Genomic DNA, 17,015 nt, shown 5'->3' with positions numbered 1-17,015 from the left:
GCCCGCTCCTTCGGTTCGGGCTTCGGCCGACCCGGCCCCTCCTATCCCTTTAAATCCCGCGAGGGGTGTGGCTAGGGAGCCCCGACTCCCGGGTTCCGGCCCGCGGAGCTCCAGCCCGCCCCGCCGCGCAAGGGTTAACCGATACTCCCCCTTCAAGGGGAAAGCCCCGAAGCCCCGCCCCACCGGACGTGACGGAACGGAACAAGACGGAGCCTCGTCCGACTCCGCCTCCCAAGGGGAGGAGGTTTGCCTCTGAGCGTCCGAAGCGTGGCCAGGTATGCATCTAGGGTACTGGGGTCCTGGTGGCGCGCCAGTGGGCCCCCTCCCTCCACCCCTGTGACTAATCCACCCTCCCTACACGGTTGAATGACGAGTTCAACCTTCCCTAAAACCCCCGGTGACGAGTCCAGCCGCGCGCCCATTCTTCACGCAGGGGCGGGACGGACTTTCAAAGACTTGTAGTTCCCACGGGTGTGGGTTCGAGACCTTCCTCTGCCAGTTCCCAGCTCCGCTACCCTGAGCAAATGACTTACGCTCCATTGGGTTTTCTGTAAGAAATCTCTCTCATGTATAGAGCACTTGTTCTGTATCAGACCCTGACACGATTTCAGTTCATTCTCCAAGGCTGAACAATAGGGATGCCAGGGCTCCATTTTACACATGAGAACAGAGGCTCAGAGATCTGCCGGCCTCTACCGTTTGTTTGCAGTTACGGGGCTATCTGACATGATCTTATGTATGTGAAGCATGTGGTCCCAGGCCTGGCACTATCAGTTGTAGCCCAGTAGGATTATTTATTGTCCTAGGTGATTTTGATATATTTTGCCCCCAAGGCTGAGCTGCCACCCAGCTCCTGAGTCAGCCGTTCACGTCTGAAGGGGGACAGGAGGTGGTTTGTCTTGAAATTGAGTCAGCTGGGGGAGACATTGGGCACAGGTCCAAGGCTCTAAAATGAGTCACCTTTTCACAGACCAGTGAGAAATCGAAGGCAGGAGCCCACCTAGTACCTCATACAGGTTGGGAAGGAGAAGTCCAGAGAGGGATGAGGGCTTTTCTGAGGTCACGCAGTACGGGAATAGAGACAAAGAGGCCTGATTCCCGACAAGAGGGGTTGGGGCAGCGGGGTTCTGTGGGGGAAGCATCGGCATCCCTCCCTCTCCCAGTGGTGGGAAAGATGCCCCAACCAGCTGCTTCTATTCCAGACTGTGAGAAGTGGCTGAGTCAGCCTGTTGTGGGGAGAGCAGGCTTTCCAACGCGCGCGCGCACGCGCACACACACACACACACACACACACACGCACACAGAGAGAGAGAGAGAGAGAGAAAGATAGGATGGGAGGTGGTTTTCTGGGATGCCAAGGTTCCTGACTCAGCACTGGGAATCTTGGCTGAGTGTGTTCTGGGAAATGTCAGGCCTACAGGAAGCAGAGGGCTCCCAGTCGCACCATCCCGAAGGTGGGCGGGGAGCGGAGAGAGCAGGTTGTGTGAGGGAACAGAGACTCAGTGTGCAAGTAGGGGGGAGGGTATGTACACGAGAGAGTTGAAGGCGTGAGCGGGAAACAGTTGGCAAGCAAGGCAAGGGGTTTATATGCGCAAGGAAGGAGGTTGGGTGCCAGAATGTGGGTGTTTGTACAAAGTGGAGGGGCTTCATGTGCAAGGGAAATGTTTGCTGGGAAGAATGTGTATTCAAAGGAATTGTGTTGAGCCTGCCAGGGGTAAAAATAAGAAGGGGGGTTGGCAAGATATTCGTGCAGAAGACAGGCGTCAGGTTTGTAAGGGAGACTTTGCAAGAAAGTGTAGGGAACAGAAGGGTCTGTTGCGTACAAGGCACTTTGAGGTGAGTGGAAGGGCAGACAGGGCACGCTTGCGCTCCCGCGATGCCTCAGCAATCCCCCCAGATGGGCCCCCGGATGCCCACCTTAATTCCCGGCTCCATCGCTCGGGCCTCTCTCCTGGCCCCTTCCCCCGCGCACAGATGGAGAAACTCCGTGCCAGTCAGGGGGTTGCTGCCGCGCCATTGGTTGGCTGGCCGAAGGGGGCGGGCATGCAGAGGCTCCCGGAAGCACAGGAGGCCCCCAGCAGGTTGCGGACTCGGAGGCTGAGAGCAGTGGGTGCTTAGCAACGGGGGGACGTGCCCAGTAACGGGGTGGGGATCGGGTGGGGGGACACCGGAGGAATTGCGGGTGCCTACAGGGCCAACAGAGAGGAAGGCGGTGCATAGCAACGAGGGGGGTTTCAGAGAAGTGGAGAGGTGGCCCCTGAGGAACTGTGGGTGTCTAGTAACGAGGGCGGACGCTAGCAACGGCGAGAGTTGGGAGAGGGGGAAAGTGGGTTTTGGGAGGCGTGCAGGAAGAGCTAAGGGTTCCTAGCAACCAAGGGAGGACCAGGAGAAACTGTGGGAATCTATTAATAGTGGAGGGAGTATTTAGTGGGTGGGAATCAGAGAGGGTGGACACAGAGGGACATGGGGGCCTGGCCAAGAAGCCAGGCAACTCCCACCTGAATAATCCCTCCTCTTCTCCAGGCAATGTGGCTGAAGGTGGGGGGCCTACTTCGGGGGACCGGTGGACAGCTGGGCCAGACTGTTGGTCGGCCTTGTGGGGCCCTGGGGCCTGGGCCCCACCGCTGGGTAAGAGGCTAGGGAGCAGGTCTCCAAGGGGAAGAGGCTGAGGGAGACTTCAGAGGGTAAAAAGACAGGAGGGGTCCAGAAGGGCCAGGCGATCCCATGTCCTCCCCTCATTATCAAAGTATATCTCTTGCAGTGGCCTTGTGGAGGTTCTTGGGCCCAAAAGTTTTACCAGGATGGGCCTGGGAGAGGCCTGGGTGAGGAGGACATTCGCAGGGCACGGGAGGCCCGTCCCAGGAAGACACCCCGGCCCCAGGTATCATTACCCCACCCACCCAGCAACACCCCACGAAGATTGCTGGCCCCCTGAGCTTGGGGAAGGGTGTGGTGGCAGGGTGGCTACACTCTCTGGCCATGATGCCCACTTTCCCACCCTCAGACCTTGTCCCCATTTCCCAGCTGAGTGACCGCTCTCGAGAACGCAAGGTGCCTGCCTCCCGCATCAGCCGCTTGGCCAACTTTGGGGGTAGGTGTGACTTTGGGGGATCTTGATGTGACCTCAATTAGAAAGGGCAACATTTACAGATTGAAGCAAGGGAGAGGATGAATCAGAGACAGGAAAGAGAGAGAGACAGAGAAAGAGAGACAAAGGCAAGGGCCTGCAAAGCCAAGAGAAATCAAGAGGAACGTAAATGATAATTTTTTTTTTTTGAGACAGAGTCTCACTTTGTCACCCAGGCTGGAGTGCAGTGGCGCGATCACTGCAGTCTGAAACTCCTGGGCTCAAGCAATTCTCTTACCTCAGCCTCCTGAGTAGCTGGGACCACAGCTGTGCACCATCCGCCCAGGTAATTTTTTTTTTTTTCCTTTGAGACAGAGTCCCGCTCTGTTGCCCAGGCTGGAGTGCAGTGGCGCCATCTTGGCTCACTGCAACCTCTGCCTCCTACATTCAAGCAATTCTCCTGCCACAGCCTCCTGAGTAGCTGGGATTACAGGTGCCCGCCACCATGCCTGGCTTTTTTTTTTTTTTTTTTTTTTTTTGAGACGGAGTCTCCCTCTGTCGCCCAGGCTGGAGTGCAGTGGCGCCATCTTGGCTCACTGCAACCTCCACCTCCCGGGTTCAAGCCGATTCTCCTGCCTCAGCCTCCCAAGTAGCTGGGATTACAGGCATGCATTCACCACACCTGGCTGATTTTTGTATTTTTAGTAGAGCGGGGTTTCACCATGTTCGTCAGGCAGTGGTAGAGCTTTGGCACCAGGCTGCCCAGGGATCAAGGGATGACTCTGCTATGTCCTCGCTTTGTGATCCGCCTGCCTCGGCCTTCCCAAATGCTGAGATTACAGGCGTGAGCCACCACACCTGGCCACCTGGCTAATTTTTGTACTTTTAGTAGAAACGGGATTTCACCATGTTGGTCAGGCTGGTCTTGAACTCCTGACCTCAAGATCCGCCCACCTCAGCCTCCCAAAGTGTTGGGATTTATAGATGTGAGCCACAGTGCCCGGCAAGCCACTGTGCCTGGCCTGGGTAATTAAAAAAAATTTTTTTTTTTGTAGAGATAGGGTCTCCCTATGTTGTCCAAGTTGGTCTCAAACTCCTGGTCTCAAGTGATCCTCCTGCCTTGGCCTCCCGAAGTGTTGGGGTTCTATGCATGAGCCACTGTTCCTGGCCATAATAACATTTACTGAGAACCTGTAATGTGCAGTGTCCCACATACACACATGCTGCACTGAATCAATGAGTGTTCTATTCTGTAGATAAGGACATTGAGGCTAACAAAGGGGAGGTAACTTGACTTTGGGTTACACAGCCGGATGTCGTGCAAGTCACATGAAATAATTTAGTGGGTTGCAATCAGCATTTAACAAGAAGAATAGGACAGAAAATATGCGTGCACCTATAGAGCAAGGGAAAGTCTTGTTTCATGAAACATATACCTTGGTCTGCACTGGTTATAACGTAAATGTCTTCTTACTGCTTATCATGGTTCAAGTTTTTTTTTTTTTTTTTTTTGAGGTGGAGTCTTGCTCTGTCACCCAGGCTGGAGTGCAGTGGCGTGATCTCGGCTCACTGCAACCTCCACCTCCCAGGTTCAAGCAGTTCTCTTGCCTCAGCCTCCCGAGTAGTGGGGGTTACAGGTGCACGCCACCACGTCCAACTTTTTTTTTTTTTTCCTTTTTTTTAGGGAGACAGGGTTTCACCATGTTGGCCAGGATGGTCTCGATCTCCTGACCTTGTGATCCGCCCACCTTGGCCTCCTAAAGTGCCAGGATTACAGACGTGAGCCACTGTGCCTGGCCGCTAATTTTTGTATTTTTAGTAGAGACGGGGTTTCATCATGTTGGTCACACTGATCTCGAACTCCTGACCTCGTGATCCACCTGCCTCAGCCTCCCAAAGTGCTGGGATTATAGGCATGAGCTACCGTACCCGGCCTGGTTCAAGTTTTTTTTTTTTTTTTTTTTTTTGAGACGGAGTCTCGCTCTGTCGCCCAGGCTTGAGTGCAGTGGCGCAATCTCGGCTCACTGCAAGCTCCGCCTCCCGGGTTCACGCCATTCTCCTGCCTCAGCCTCTCCGAGTAGCTGGGACTACAGGCGCCTGCCACCACGCCCGGCTAATTTTTTTGTATTTTTTAGTAGAGACGGGGTTTCACCGTGGTCTCGATCTCCTGACCTCGTGATCCGCCCGCCTCGGCCTCCCAAAGTGCTGGGATTACAAGCGTGAGCCACCGCGCCCGGCCCCTGGTTCAAGTTTTAAAAATATAGATTCACTCGCTTGTACCCAGGAGGTGGAGACTGCAGTGAACCGAGATCGTACCATTGCACTCCAGCCTGGGCAACAAGAGTGAAACGCTGTCTCAAAAAATAAAAAAATTAAAAAAATATATATATTTACATAGATAGATTAACAGTCTGCAGAGGCAGTCGAAGGCACTGGTTAGAGCTTTGGCACCAGGCTGCCCAGGGATCAAGGGATGACTCTGCTATGTCCTCGCTTTGTGACGTGACTCTGGGCAAATTACTTCACTTCTCTGAACCTCAATTTCCTTTTCTGTAAAATGGAAGTTTTCTGTGAAATATATTTTATGAAGGTGGAGACCTCATGTAAGGACAAAAATTAGTAAGTGCACAGAAGGCACTGGGAACAGCCCCTGACATGTAGAAAGGACACAGAAAATGCCAGGTATGGTAATTGACAGACATGGTGACAACAAAAGAAGGAGAGAGACCTGAGACGTCTTTAGGGACAAGAGGAGAGGTAGCAGAGGAAATCAGAGATGGAGAGATAACATCAAAGGGAGGAAAAGAGAGAAAGAGATCTAGATAGATAGGACAAATGGGGAGAAGGGAAGAGATGCAGAAATAACTGGCTTAGAAAAGGAGAGGTCAAGCCTGGTAGCCCACACCTGTAATCCCAGCACTTTGGGAGGCCAAGGCAGGAGGATCACGTGAGTTCTAGAGTTCCAGACCAGCCTGGGCAACATAGTGAGACCCTGTCTCAATAAAAAATTAGGTGAGCGTGGTGGTATGCATGTGTGGTCTCAGCTACTCGGGAGGCTGAGGCAAGAGGATCACTTGAGCCCAGGAATTTGAGGCTGTAGTGAGTTATGATGGTGCCATTGCACTCCAGCCTGGGCGACAGAGTGAGACCCTGTCTCTAAAAAGAAAAAGAGAGATAAGCATAAAGAAGAGGAGGTGTGGACAGAGAAAGAAGAGTCACCAGGAGACAGAGGGACCTGGGACAATTGTTTTGGGGCCTTTTTTTTTTTTTTTTTTGAGACGGAGTTTCGCTCGTTTCCCAGGCTGGAGTGCAATGGCGTGATCTCGGCTCACCGCAACCTCTGTCTCCCAGGTTCAAGCAATTCTCCTGCCTCAGCCTCCTGAGTAGCTGGGATTACAGGCATGCGCCACCATGCCTGGCTGATTTTGTATTTTTAGTAGAGACAGGGTTTCTCCATGTTGGCCAGGCTGGTCTCGAACTCCTGACCTCAGGTGATCTGCCCACCTCGGCCTCCCAAAGTGCTGGGATTACAGGTGTGAGCCACTGCACCCGGCCGAGGGGCCTTCTTAACCTTGGCTGCACATTAGAATTATCTGAGGTGCTTTTTAACAAAGCACAAATTCCCATGTCTCAGGCCAATTTAATCAGAATTTTGAGAGTGCAGTCTGGGCATTATATTTACCGGAGCTCCTCTGGTAACTGGAATGTGCAGCCAGGGCTGAGAACTGCTGGGAGGGAGACAGAGACATGGAGAAAGGGTTAAAGAAAGAGGAAGCTGCACCTTAAAGGGAGCCCCGTGCAGGAAGAGGGTCAGGGACTGAGTAGGAGACAGAGATAAAAAGAATTGGGAGACAAGACCGGGTGAGGTGTCTCACGCCTGTAATCCCAGCACTTTGGGAGGCCGAGGCTGGAGGATCACCTGAGGTCAAGAGTTCGAGACCAGCCCGGCCAACACAGTAAAACCCCATCTCTACTAAAAATACAAAAAAAATTTAGCCAGGCGTGGTGGGCGCGTGCCTGTAATCCCAGCTACTCAGGAGGCTGAGGCAGGAGAATCGCTTGAACCCAGGAGGTGGAGGTTGCAGTGAACCAAGATTGTGCCAGTGCACTCCAGCCTGGGCAACAGAGCGAGACTCCGTCTCAAACAAAAGAAAAAATAAAAAGAGTTGGGAGACAAGCATTCTTGGAGAAAAACTGAGAAAGGAGAGTGGGTTAGGCTGGGGGCACCCCAGGCAAACGGGCACTCATGTTCTTCTCTTGCACTCCAGGACTGGCTGTGGGCTTGGGGCTAGGAGCGCTGGCCGAGATGGCTAAGAAGTCCATGCTAGGAGGTCATCTGCAGTCAGGTGAGTGAGCCACACTGCCTGGGTTCAGATCTCCTGGCTTTGCTGTGTGACCTTCACCCCTCTGAGCTCCAGTTTCCTCATCCGGAAGATGGAGGTGGTGATAATTTACCCACCTCTTAGAGTCATTGTGAAGTGCTTTGAACAGGCCTAAACCACCATCAGGGTCATGATTAAGAGAAGCATATTAGATTTTTTTTTTTTTTTTTGAGACGGAGTCTCACTGTGTCGCTCAGGCTGGAGTGGAGTGGCACAGTCTCGGCTCACTGCAACCTCCACCTCCCGGGTTCAAGCAGTTCTCCTGCCTCAGCCTCCCAAGTAGCTGGGATTTAGGCGCATGCCACCACGCTTGGTTAATGTTTGTATTTTTAGTAGAAACGGTTTCACCGTGTTGGCCAGGCTGGTCTTCAACTCCTGACCTCATGATCCACCTGCCTCGGCCTCCCAAAGTGCTGGGATTATAGCATGAGCCTCCGTGCCTGGCCACATATTAGATTATCTGAGAAAACTTTTAAGCCATTGGGAGTTCCTAACTCGGAGCAGGAGCGGAAAGCTGAAAATAGAAGTGCCAGTGAGGGTCTGTGTACATCAGAGATGGAATCAGACGTGTAGCATTTGCCGTTATAAAAAATCAAATTAAAAGTTGAGGGTAGGTGGAGGTTCCCTCAACAAGTCAATGTCTTAAAACAAGTGAGGGTGGATATTCCAGATTAAAAACAGATGAAAGAGACATTATTTGACAAATGGAGCATCTGAACCATGATTGCATATCAGTTTGGAAAAGACAGCCATGAAAGACTTTTTGGGAACAAATAGAAAATCTGAATATGGACTGGATGGCAGATGTTAGGGAATTGGTGTTAATTTTCTTACATGTGATTATGGTACTGTGATTGTGTAGGGGAATATCCTTATTCTTAGCAAAGCTTAAGTGCAACTACATGCAAGTGGGTCAGCAAAAAATAATAATAGTAAGTGTGTGGGTACACGCACAGATAAAGCAGACGAAGCAGAATGGCACCATGTTGAATCGAGGTGGAGGGTGTGCGGGTGTGCAGGTGTTCACGATATTATGCATGCAACTTTTCTGTTTGGATTTTTTTCTTTTTTTTTTTTGAGACAGGGTCTTGCTGTGTCACCCAGGCTGGAATGCAGTGGTACGATCACAGCTCACTGCAGCCTTGACTTCCCTGGGCTCAGATGATCGTCCCACCTCAGCCTCCTGAGTAGCTGGGATTATAGACACGTGCCACCAAGCCCAACTAATTTTCTGTATTTTTTGTAGAGAGAGGGTTTTGCCTTGTTGCCGAGGCCAGTCTGGAACCCTAGCCTCAAGTGATCCTCCCTGCTCGGCCTCCCAAAGTGCTGGGATTACAGGCATGAGCCACCACACCCAGCCTGGATATTTTTTTCAAAATAAAAAGTTGAGGGTAGGTGGAGGATTAGGGTTTGGGTAGGACCAGCCTGAGTCTACACCCCACTCTGCCACTTCCATGCTGTGTGACCCAGGGCTAGGTGCTGCACCTCTTTGAGTCTCTTGCTTTCTCACCTTGAAAATTAAAGGATTGATAATTCTTACTTCCTGGTGTGATTGTGGGCATTCAGCCAAAGAATCCACAAAGACACTTAGGATTCTGCCTGGAACAGCTCAGTAATGAGCTTAATAAAATTTTATTTTATTTTAAATTTTATTTTAAGAGATAGAGTCTTGCTGTCACCCAGGCTGGAGTGCAGTGGTGCAATCATGGCTCACTGCAGCTTTGAACTTCTGGGCTCAAGAGATCCTCTTACCCTGGCCTCCTAAAGTGCTGGGATTACAGCTGTGAGCCACCACAACTGGCCTTCAAAATTAATAAAGGCTTAAGGATTGCTTTGTTGTGCTGTGCTTGCTTCGGCATCACATATAAATAAAAATTGGAATGAGACAGAGAAGATTAGCACGGCCTCTGTGCAAAGATGACATACAAATTCATGAAGTGTTCATATTAAAAAAAGAAAAAGAAATGCTTTGCCAAAGCTGAAATGTAATTTGCATATAAACCCAGGTACACATACCTGTAAGTGTATGGCTTGGTGCGTTTTCACAAAGTACATTTGTCCGTACCCAGAGTAAGAAACCCTAGAACAGCTGCTCTCAAACTTCTTGGTCTCAGGATCCCTGCACACCCTTAAAACTGATGAATGGATGAATAAAATGTGATAGGCATACGATGGAATATTATCCAGCCATAAAAAGGAATGAAGGGGCCGGGCGCGGTGGCTCATGCCTGTAATCCCAGCACTTTGGGAGGCCGAGACGGGCGGATTACGAGGTCAGGAGATCGAGACCATCTTGGCTAACACGGTGAAACCCCGTTTCTACTAAAAATACAAAAAATTAGCTGGGCGTGTTGGCGGGCGCCTGTAGTCCCAGCTACTTGGGAGGCTGAGGCAGGAGAATGGCGTGAACCTAGGAGGTGGAGCTTGCAGTGAGCTGAGATCGCGCCACTGCACTCCAACCTGGGGGACACAGCGAGACTCCGTCTCAAAAAAAAAAGGAATGAAGGGCTGACACATGCTGCAATGTAGATGAATCTTGAAAACACTAAGTGAGGCCGGTTGCGGTGGCTCACGCCTGTAATCCCAGCACTTTGGCAGGCCGAGGCAGGTGGATCACCTGAGGTGAGGAGTTCAAGACTAGCCTGGCCAATATGGCAAAATCCTGATTCTACTAAAAATACAAAAAATTAGCTGGGTGTGGTGGCGGGTGCCGGTAATGTCAGCTGCTTTGTAGGGGGCTAAGGCAGGAGAATTGCTTGAACCTGGGAGGCGGAGGTCGCAGTGAACCAAGATTGTGCCTTTGTACTCTAGCCTTGGAGACAGAGCGAGACACTGTTTAAAAAAAAATAAAAATAAAAAACACTAAGTGAAAGCAACCACACACAGAAAAACCACATATTGAATGATTCCATTAATATGAAATGTACAAAATAAGAAAATCTGTAGGGACGTAAAGTAGATTAGTGGTTGTCAAGGCCTGGGGAGATTGGGGAAAATGAGGAGTGACTGCTAATGGGTGTAGGGTTTCTTTTTTTTTTTTTTTTTTTTTTTTTTTTTCGTTTTTTGAGACAAGGTCTCACTCTATCACCCAGGCTGGAGTGCAGTGGCGGGATCATGGCTTACTGTAACCTCTACCTCCTGGGTCCAAGTGATCCTCCTGCCTCAACCTCCTCAGTAGCTGGGACTATAGGCGTGTACCACCATGCCTGGCTAATTTTTGTATTTTTTGTAGAAACAGGGTTTTACCACATTGCCCAGGCTGGTCTCAAACTCATGAACTCAAGTGATCTTCCCGCCCCGACGTCCCAAAGTGCTGGGATTACAGGCATGAGCCACCACGCCCGGCCAGGTTTCTTTTTTGAGTGGTGTAACTGTCCTAAAGTTGATTCTGGTGATGCTTGCACAACTCTGTGAATATACTAATAATCATTGAATTATATAATTTAAATGGTGAATTATAACAGTATGTGAATTATTTCTCAATAAAACTGTTAAAATTAGAATGAGCCCCCAAAGAGCTTATTTATGTGGATTATAGTTATCAATGTCTACCATATTAGAAATTAAAACTGAGAAATTTTTAGGCCAGGTGCGGTGGCTTACGCCTATAATCTCAACACTTTGGGAAGCTGGAGCAGGAGGATCCCTTGAGGTCAGGAATTTGAGACCAGTCTGAGTGACATAGCAAGGCTCCATTTTTACAGAAAGTAAAAATATTAGCCAAGCATGGTGGTGCACACCTGTAGTCCCAGCTACTCAGGAGGTTAAGGCAGGAGGATCACTTGGGCCCAGGAGGTTGCAGTGAGCCGTGATTGCACCGCTGCACTCCAGCCTGGGTGATAGAGTGAGACACTGTCTCAAAAACACAACAAAAATACAGAGATATTTTTAAAACACAAGAGTACACACGTACACATTCCATCAGCTGTCAGCCTGATGATGTCCTCACATGTCCTGGAGCCTCTGGAGAACTCCAGTGAATGTTCTTAGAGGCATGAGAGCAGAAAAGGGAAAATAACATCTTAATGTTATGATGAAAATAGTTTGATCTCTCAGACCCCTCTGAATGGTCTCAGGGACCCTCAGGGGTCCCCGGCCCACATTTCGAGAATCGTTGCCCTTCTCATGTCCCCACCTGGTCACTCCCCTCACCAAGGGTGACCTCTGTCTTGGCTCCTGGACCCTGGATTTGTTTGGCCTCGTTTTGCTCTTTATATCAGCGTAACTGGGTGATGATTTCATGCACCCGGCTGCTTTCACTCAGCATTACATTTTTGAGACCCGCCTGGGCTGTTGTGTGTAGTGGTAGCTCATCTATTCAATACTGTAGTAGTTACTCTTTGACTCTCCTGCAATTTGTTTTAACTTATGTTTATTTCTCTTTCTTTCTTTCTTTTTTTTTTTTTTTTCGAGACAGGGTATTGCTTGGTTGCCCAGGCTGGAGTGCAATGGTGCGATCACAGCTCATTGCAGCCTCAACCTCCTGGGCTCAAGCAATCCTCCTGCTTCAGCCTCCCGAGTAGCTGGGACTACAGGCACATGCCACCATACACCCAGCTAATTAGAGACAGGGTCTTGCTTTGTTATCCAGGCTGGTCTGGACCTCCTTGACTCAAGCCATCCTCCTGCACTGGCCTCCCAAAGTGTTGGGATTACAGGTGCGAGCCAACAAGCCTGGCCTCCGTATTTCATTTTAGCCATTGCTGTTGGTGTGCAGATGATATATATATTTTTTTTTTAATAGAAAAAGGATGTCACTATTGCCCAGACTGGTCTCAAACTCCTGCGTTCATCCTGCCTGGGTCTCCCAAAGTACTGGGATTACAGACGTGGGCCGCCGGGCCTGGCCACAGTGATGATATTTGTGGTTATAATTCTAATGGTTGTTCTCTCCCCAGAGGGTGGTTCTGGGCCGTACTCCAGCCCCTTCCTGTCGGAGGCCAATGCCGAGCGGATTGTGCAGACCTTATGTACAGTTCGAGGGGCCGCCCTCAAGGTTGGCCAGATGCTCAGCATCCAGGGTACAGCATGACCGACTCCTGACCCCTGACCTCCTTTCCACCCCAGCCCTACCCACCAACAGGCCCCAACTTCAGTTACTCACACAGGGTCCCTCCTCACCTCTTCGCTTACTTCCCCCCTCGTTCCACTGTCTCCCAGACAACAGCTTCATCAGCCCTCAGCTGCAGCGCATCTTTGAGCGGGTCCGCCAGAGCGCCGACTTCATGCCCCGCTGGCAGATGCTGGTGAGTGCCCAGTGGGGGAGGGCGGTGAGGGAGGCAGGCTCCATCTCCTCTGACCTGCCTGGCCCTCCTGGCTTCACTGGCCCACTCCCTGCCTCTGAGCCTCACTTTCTGCATCTGTAAAATGGGGATCACCAAAGTACACACCTCCTAGCATTGCTGTGGTGATTAAAAGAGAGAACAGCAGCCTGACCTCTCTGTGCTTCAGTTCCCTTCCCTGGGAAATGGCGATAGTGACAGCCACACCCACATCATAGGGTCACATAAATCAGTTTACACTGAGCACTGAGAACGGCCCCTGATTCACCGTGAGTAACATGCAGGTGTTAGCTGTGATTATTACTGTTTTTTTAATTAAAGGAGATCGTGTCTGTAATAGGTTGGCACGGCGCCTGGCACCAAGTAAGTGCCCAGGACATGAGCTGTTCTAATAACTGGGTAAGGCATGGAATCCAGGATTCCGACACCCACCTGCCCTCCCATCCCTGTTCTGCTTACTCGCCATGTGGCCCCAGGCAGGTACTGCCTCTCTCTGGGCCACTCTGAATAGGACCTGACCCACAGGAAGCCCATTGTGAATTTTAGCTCTTCTTGATCACATTAACTGTGAGTTAATAATACCATATAAGAGCATAATAAAGGATGGTTGGCCACGTGTGATGGATCATGGCTGTAATCCCAGCACTTTGAGAGGCTGAGGCAGGAGGATCGTTTGAGCTCAGGACTTCCAGACCACCCTGGGCAACATAGTGAGACCTTGTCTCTACTAAATATAATAACAGTAATAACTAACTGGGCACAGTGGCATGTATCTGTGGTCCCAGCTATTCAGGAGGCAGGAGGATGGCTTGAGCTCAGGAGGTTGATGCTGCAGTGAGCCGGGAGGGTGCCACTACACTCCAGCCTGGGCTACAGAACAAGACCCTGTCTCAAAAAAAAAAAAAAAAAAAGGATTGTTATGAGTCTTAACTATAAATAATAGCAATCCCCACAACAGCCCAGGGAGTCCAGGTTCAGGGGACACAGGCTGGGCTGAGCCTCATAGTCTGCCAGTGCCTGGTTAGTCACTTCCGCAAGGGAGTTCTCTCTGAGCTTCAGTTTCCTCATCTGTAAAGGGGGTGGCAGCCAAGAGCTTAGCCCAGGGCCCTGCATGTGGTGAGTGCTGGGGTTATCAACACGTAAAGCACTCAGCCTGGGGAATGAACTCTGCCATGATGATGATGGCCGTGACCACTCCCCGCAGAGAGTTCTTGAAGAGGAGCTCGGCAGGGACTGGCAGGCCAAGGTAGCCTCCTTGGAGGAGGTGCCCTTTGCCGCTGCCTCAATTGGGCAGGTGCACCAGGGCCTGCTGAGGGACGGGACGGAGGTGGCCGTGAAGATCCAGGTGAGAGGGGAGGCCGGGCAGGGTAGGGGTGGGCACCCCACTAGCCCAGAGAAGTGACTCCCACCTTCTCTCCCTCCCGTCTCCCTTTACAGTACCCCGGCGTAGCCCAAAGCATTCAGAGCGATGTCCAGAACCTGCTGGCGGTACTCAAGATGAGCGCAGCCCTGCCCGCGGGTGAGGCGCCCACCCACTCCTCTGCTGACCTCCCAAAGGGGCTATGCCCAGAGAGAGAAAGCAGGAGAGGGAGCCCAGAGGAGAGCACAGGCAGGGTATGCTGGCGTTGTGAGCAGGAGTGTGAGAGACAGAAAGGACACCAAGGCGGGGAGAGCCCAGGGAGCATGAGCAGGTGTGGGAAAAGCCTTACGGATTTTAACAGAGCCTTAGAGAGACGGGAGCCCAGGGCCAAGATCCAGCAGCAGACTCTCAGAGGGTGTGCGTGCAGGGAGGGAGCGGGATTGTAGGTGCAGCAGAGCAGAAAAGGACAGTCCTGGGGATGGCACGTGAGGAGGCACCTAGAGAAAGGAGGGCAGGTTGTGTTTGTGTAAGAGACGGAGAGGGAGAGGGAAAGCCAGGCCCAGAAGTGAGATTCAGAGGCAGTGAGCAACGTGAGAGTCAGTATGAAAAGGAGACAGAATAGGGGCAAGCGTGACTCTGAAAGAGCTGCCAGGGACTGGGGTGCAGGCACGCGCAAGAGACAGAGCCCAGGAAAGGCTTCGGAAGACCCTGGGGAACCCTGCGGTGCTGTGAAGGATGAGGGAAATGTGTAGACAGATGATACAATGCAGGTCAGAGGCCTGAAGCAGGAGCTGCAAGGGGCAGCTGGGGAGACAGGAGAGGGACAGATGCAGGTCAGAGGCACGGAGCAGGAGCTGCATGGGAGACAGGAGAGGGACAGATGTGGGTCACAGGCCTGGAGCAGGAGCTGCGAGGGACAGCGCGGGAGACAGGAGAGGGAGGGTTGGCAGGAGAAGGCATCCACCAGTGGGCGCCCGGGGCCCTTCCCTGGCTGACACACCTCCCCCGCAGGCCTGTTTGCCGAGCAGAGCCTACAGGCCTTGCAGCAGGAGCTGGCTTGGGAGTGTGACTACCGTCGTGAGGCGGCTTGTGCCCAGAATTTCAGGTGAGCTGAATGCCCTGAGCTTCCCTCCTTCCCTCCCTCCCAGGCTGGATGGGAAGTAGCTGCCCCCTTATCTTCTGGCAGCTGGAACTGTGGGGTAGGGCAAACTCTCTCTTTCTTTCAATCATTGTTCATCCATCCGTCCACGCATCCATCACTTCGCTTACCCCCTTTGTCCTCTGTGAGCTTGGGCAGGTCACTTCCCAAGCGGCAGTCTTCTCCTGTGTCAGATGGGCCGCATATCCACTGTGGTCCGACACGGGCACTTAATTACGCAATGACACACACTTACCTCTGCTGGACTGATGGAGAGCAAGGAGCCCACAGCACTGGGAGGTGGAGAGAGTGGGCTCCACAGCATCCCTTCTGCACTGCAGGTTGTGGGAGAAGGTGGTAGAAGCATTTTGAGAACAGGTTGGCATCATCACATAAGCCCTTATATTCACGAACTCTGCAAGCCAACGATTGCCCTCCCTGCTGAACACTCTAGGGACCCTTTTGCCAGTATCCACCATCAGACTATTCTAGAATGCTTGTCTGCAACAACCCCAAACTGGAAACAACTCATATCCATCAAGTTTATCCAGCAGGGTGGACAAATAAGCAATGGTATATTCATCTGTGGAGTATTACATAGCAGTAAAAATGCATGAACTATGGCTACGTGGAACAATGTGGTTATATCTCGGAAGCATCCTGATGTGTAGCAATTAATGGCACCTCAGTGGGGTCCTCCACAGTGTGGCTCACACATTTATTGACAGCCTAAAACGTGCCAAGCTTTCACGTGCTAGACACAGCGTGAAAGATCAGTAGAAGGCAGTGGTTAGAGGCACACACCCTAGACTCAGATGCGGGATGAAATCCTGGGTCAGCCCTTAACAGGTTGCGTGGCCTGCATCCATACAATCTGTACAGTGGTCTCCAGAGAGCATCCCTCACTGTGGAGTGAGGATGAAAGGGGAGTGTGCCGATTAAATGCCCCACATGGCTCCGGTTCATGAGGAGCAGTTTAAACATCAAGAGATTTTTATCAACAAGGACAAAAATACAAACCCCGAAGGAGGAACTCGAGGAAGAGAGTGCAAAGTGGGGTGATGGGCCAGAGACCCCCCTCCCCCACAGGATTCCCAGGTGCTCTTAGGATAAAACCCCACACCACCTTCCTATTCCCCCTCACTCTCCTCCGGCCATCCCACAGGTCCTCAACCAGAGACCTTGCTCATATTCTCTGCCTCCCAAATCTTACATAGACATACTTATTTTATTTTTTTGAGACAGGGTCTCGCTCTGTTTTCCAGGCTGGAATACAGTGGTAAGATCACAGCTCATTCCAGCCTTGACCTCCCAGGCTCAAGTGATTTTCCCACCTCAGCCTCCTGAGTAGCTGGGACCATAGGCGCAGGCCACCACGCCCAGCTAATTTTTTGTATTTTTAGTATTTGTAGTTCTTCGTAAAGATGTGGTTTCACCATGTTGCCCAGGCTGGTCTTGAACTCCTGGGCTCAAGCGATTCTCCCACCTCGGTGACTCAAACTGCTGGTATTACAGGTGTAAGCCACCGCACCCGGCCAACACTTACCTCCATCTATAATCCGTCTGTTTGTGAGAGTGTGGTCTTGGGGTTGGGGGCCAGGTCCAGGGACTGGCTCATTCACTGCTGTGTCCCCAGCGTCATTTAACACAGGGACGGACACAGAGGATTCTTTCCCGTTATTTACCTGTGTTCAGAGTAGTGATTGCAAGGACTGACCCATGGGTATCACTGTAGACTTCACAGGTTTTGTTTTTTGTTTGTTCGAGACGGAGTCTCGCTCTGTCG

General features: G+C 51.4%; 1 protein-coding gene and 1 non-coding gene across 7 annotated transcripts in view; both read left to right on the top strand.

Annotated features, from left to right (window-relative positions):
• Positions 1-188: 188 nt before the first annotated feature.
• The window catches only part of COQ8B (coenzyme Q8B), a 26,702-nt gene continuing 9,875 nt past the window's right edge, over positions 189-17,015 (top strand). Inside the window, exons 1-10 of one of the 6 annotated variants that reach the window (XM_012496821.2) lie at positions 189-275; positions 2,524-2,628; positions 2,762-2,881; positions 3,025-3,091; positions 7,336-7,413; positions 12,348-12,470; positions 12,610-12,695; positions 13,936-14,076; positions 14,169-14,250; positions 15,103-15,196. In XM_012496821.2, the coding sequence (XP_012352275.1) occupies positions 2,527-2,628; positions 2,762-2,881; positions 3,025-3,091; positions 7,336-7,413; positions 12,348-12,470; positions 12,610-12,695; positions 13,936-14,076; positions 14,169-14,250; positions 15,103-15,196 (893 nt within the window). In that variant the 5' untranslated portion in view covers positions 189-275; positions 2,524-2,526. Of the gene's footprint in view, positions 276-1,330; positions 1,455-1,554; positions 1,837-1,914; positions 2,111-2,523; positions 2,629-2,761; positions 2,882-3,024; positions 3,092-7,335; positions 7,414-12,347; positions 12,471-12,609; positions 12,696-13,935; positions 14,077-14,168; positions 14,251-15,102; positions 15,197-17,015 lie in introns of those variants that run through there. The other 5 variants (XM_030796626.1, XM_030796625.1, XM_030796622.1 and 2 more) reach the window with 5 other exon arrangements.
• LOC115831013 lies at positions 9,293-9,401 on the top strand. The gene has a single exon (XR_004026569.1). It is a non-coding gene; the product is annotated as a U6 spliceosomal RNA (small nuclear RNA).

This window comes from Nomascus leucogenys, chromosome 17 (genome assembly GCF_006542625.1).
Source record: "Nomascus leucogenys isolate Asia chromosome 17, Asia_NLE_v1, whole genome shotgun sequence".
Taxonomy (NCBI): Eukaryota; Metazoa; Chordata; class Mammalia; order Primates; family Hylobatidae; genus Nomascus; species Nomascus leucogenys.
Note: the sequence above shows the minus strand (reverse complement) of the source record. Positions and strands in the feature narration are given on the sequence as shown.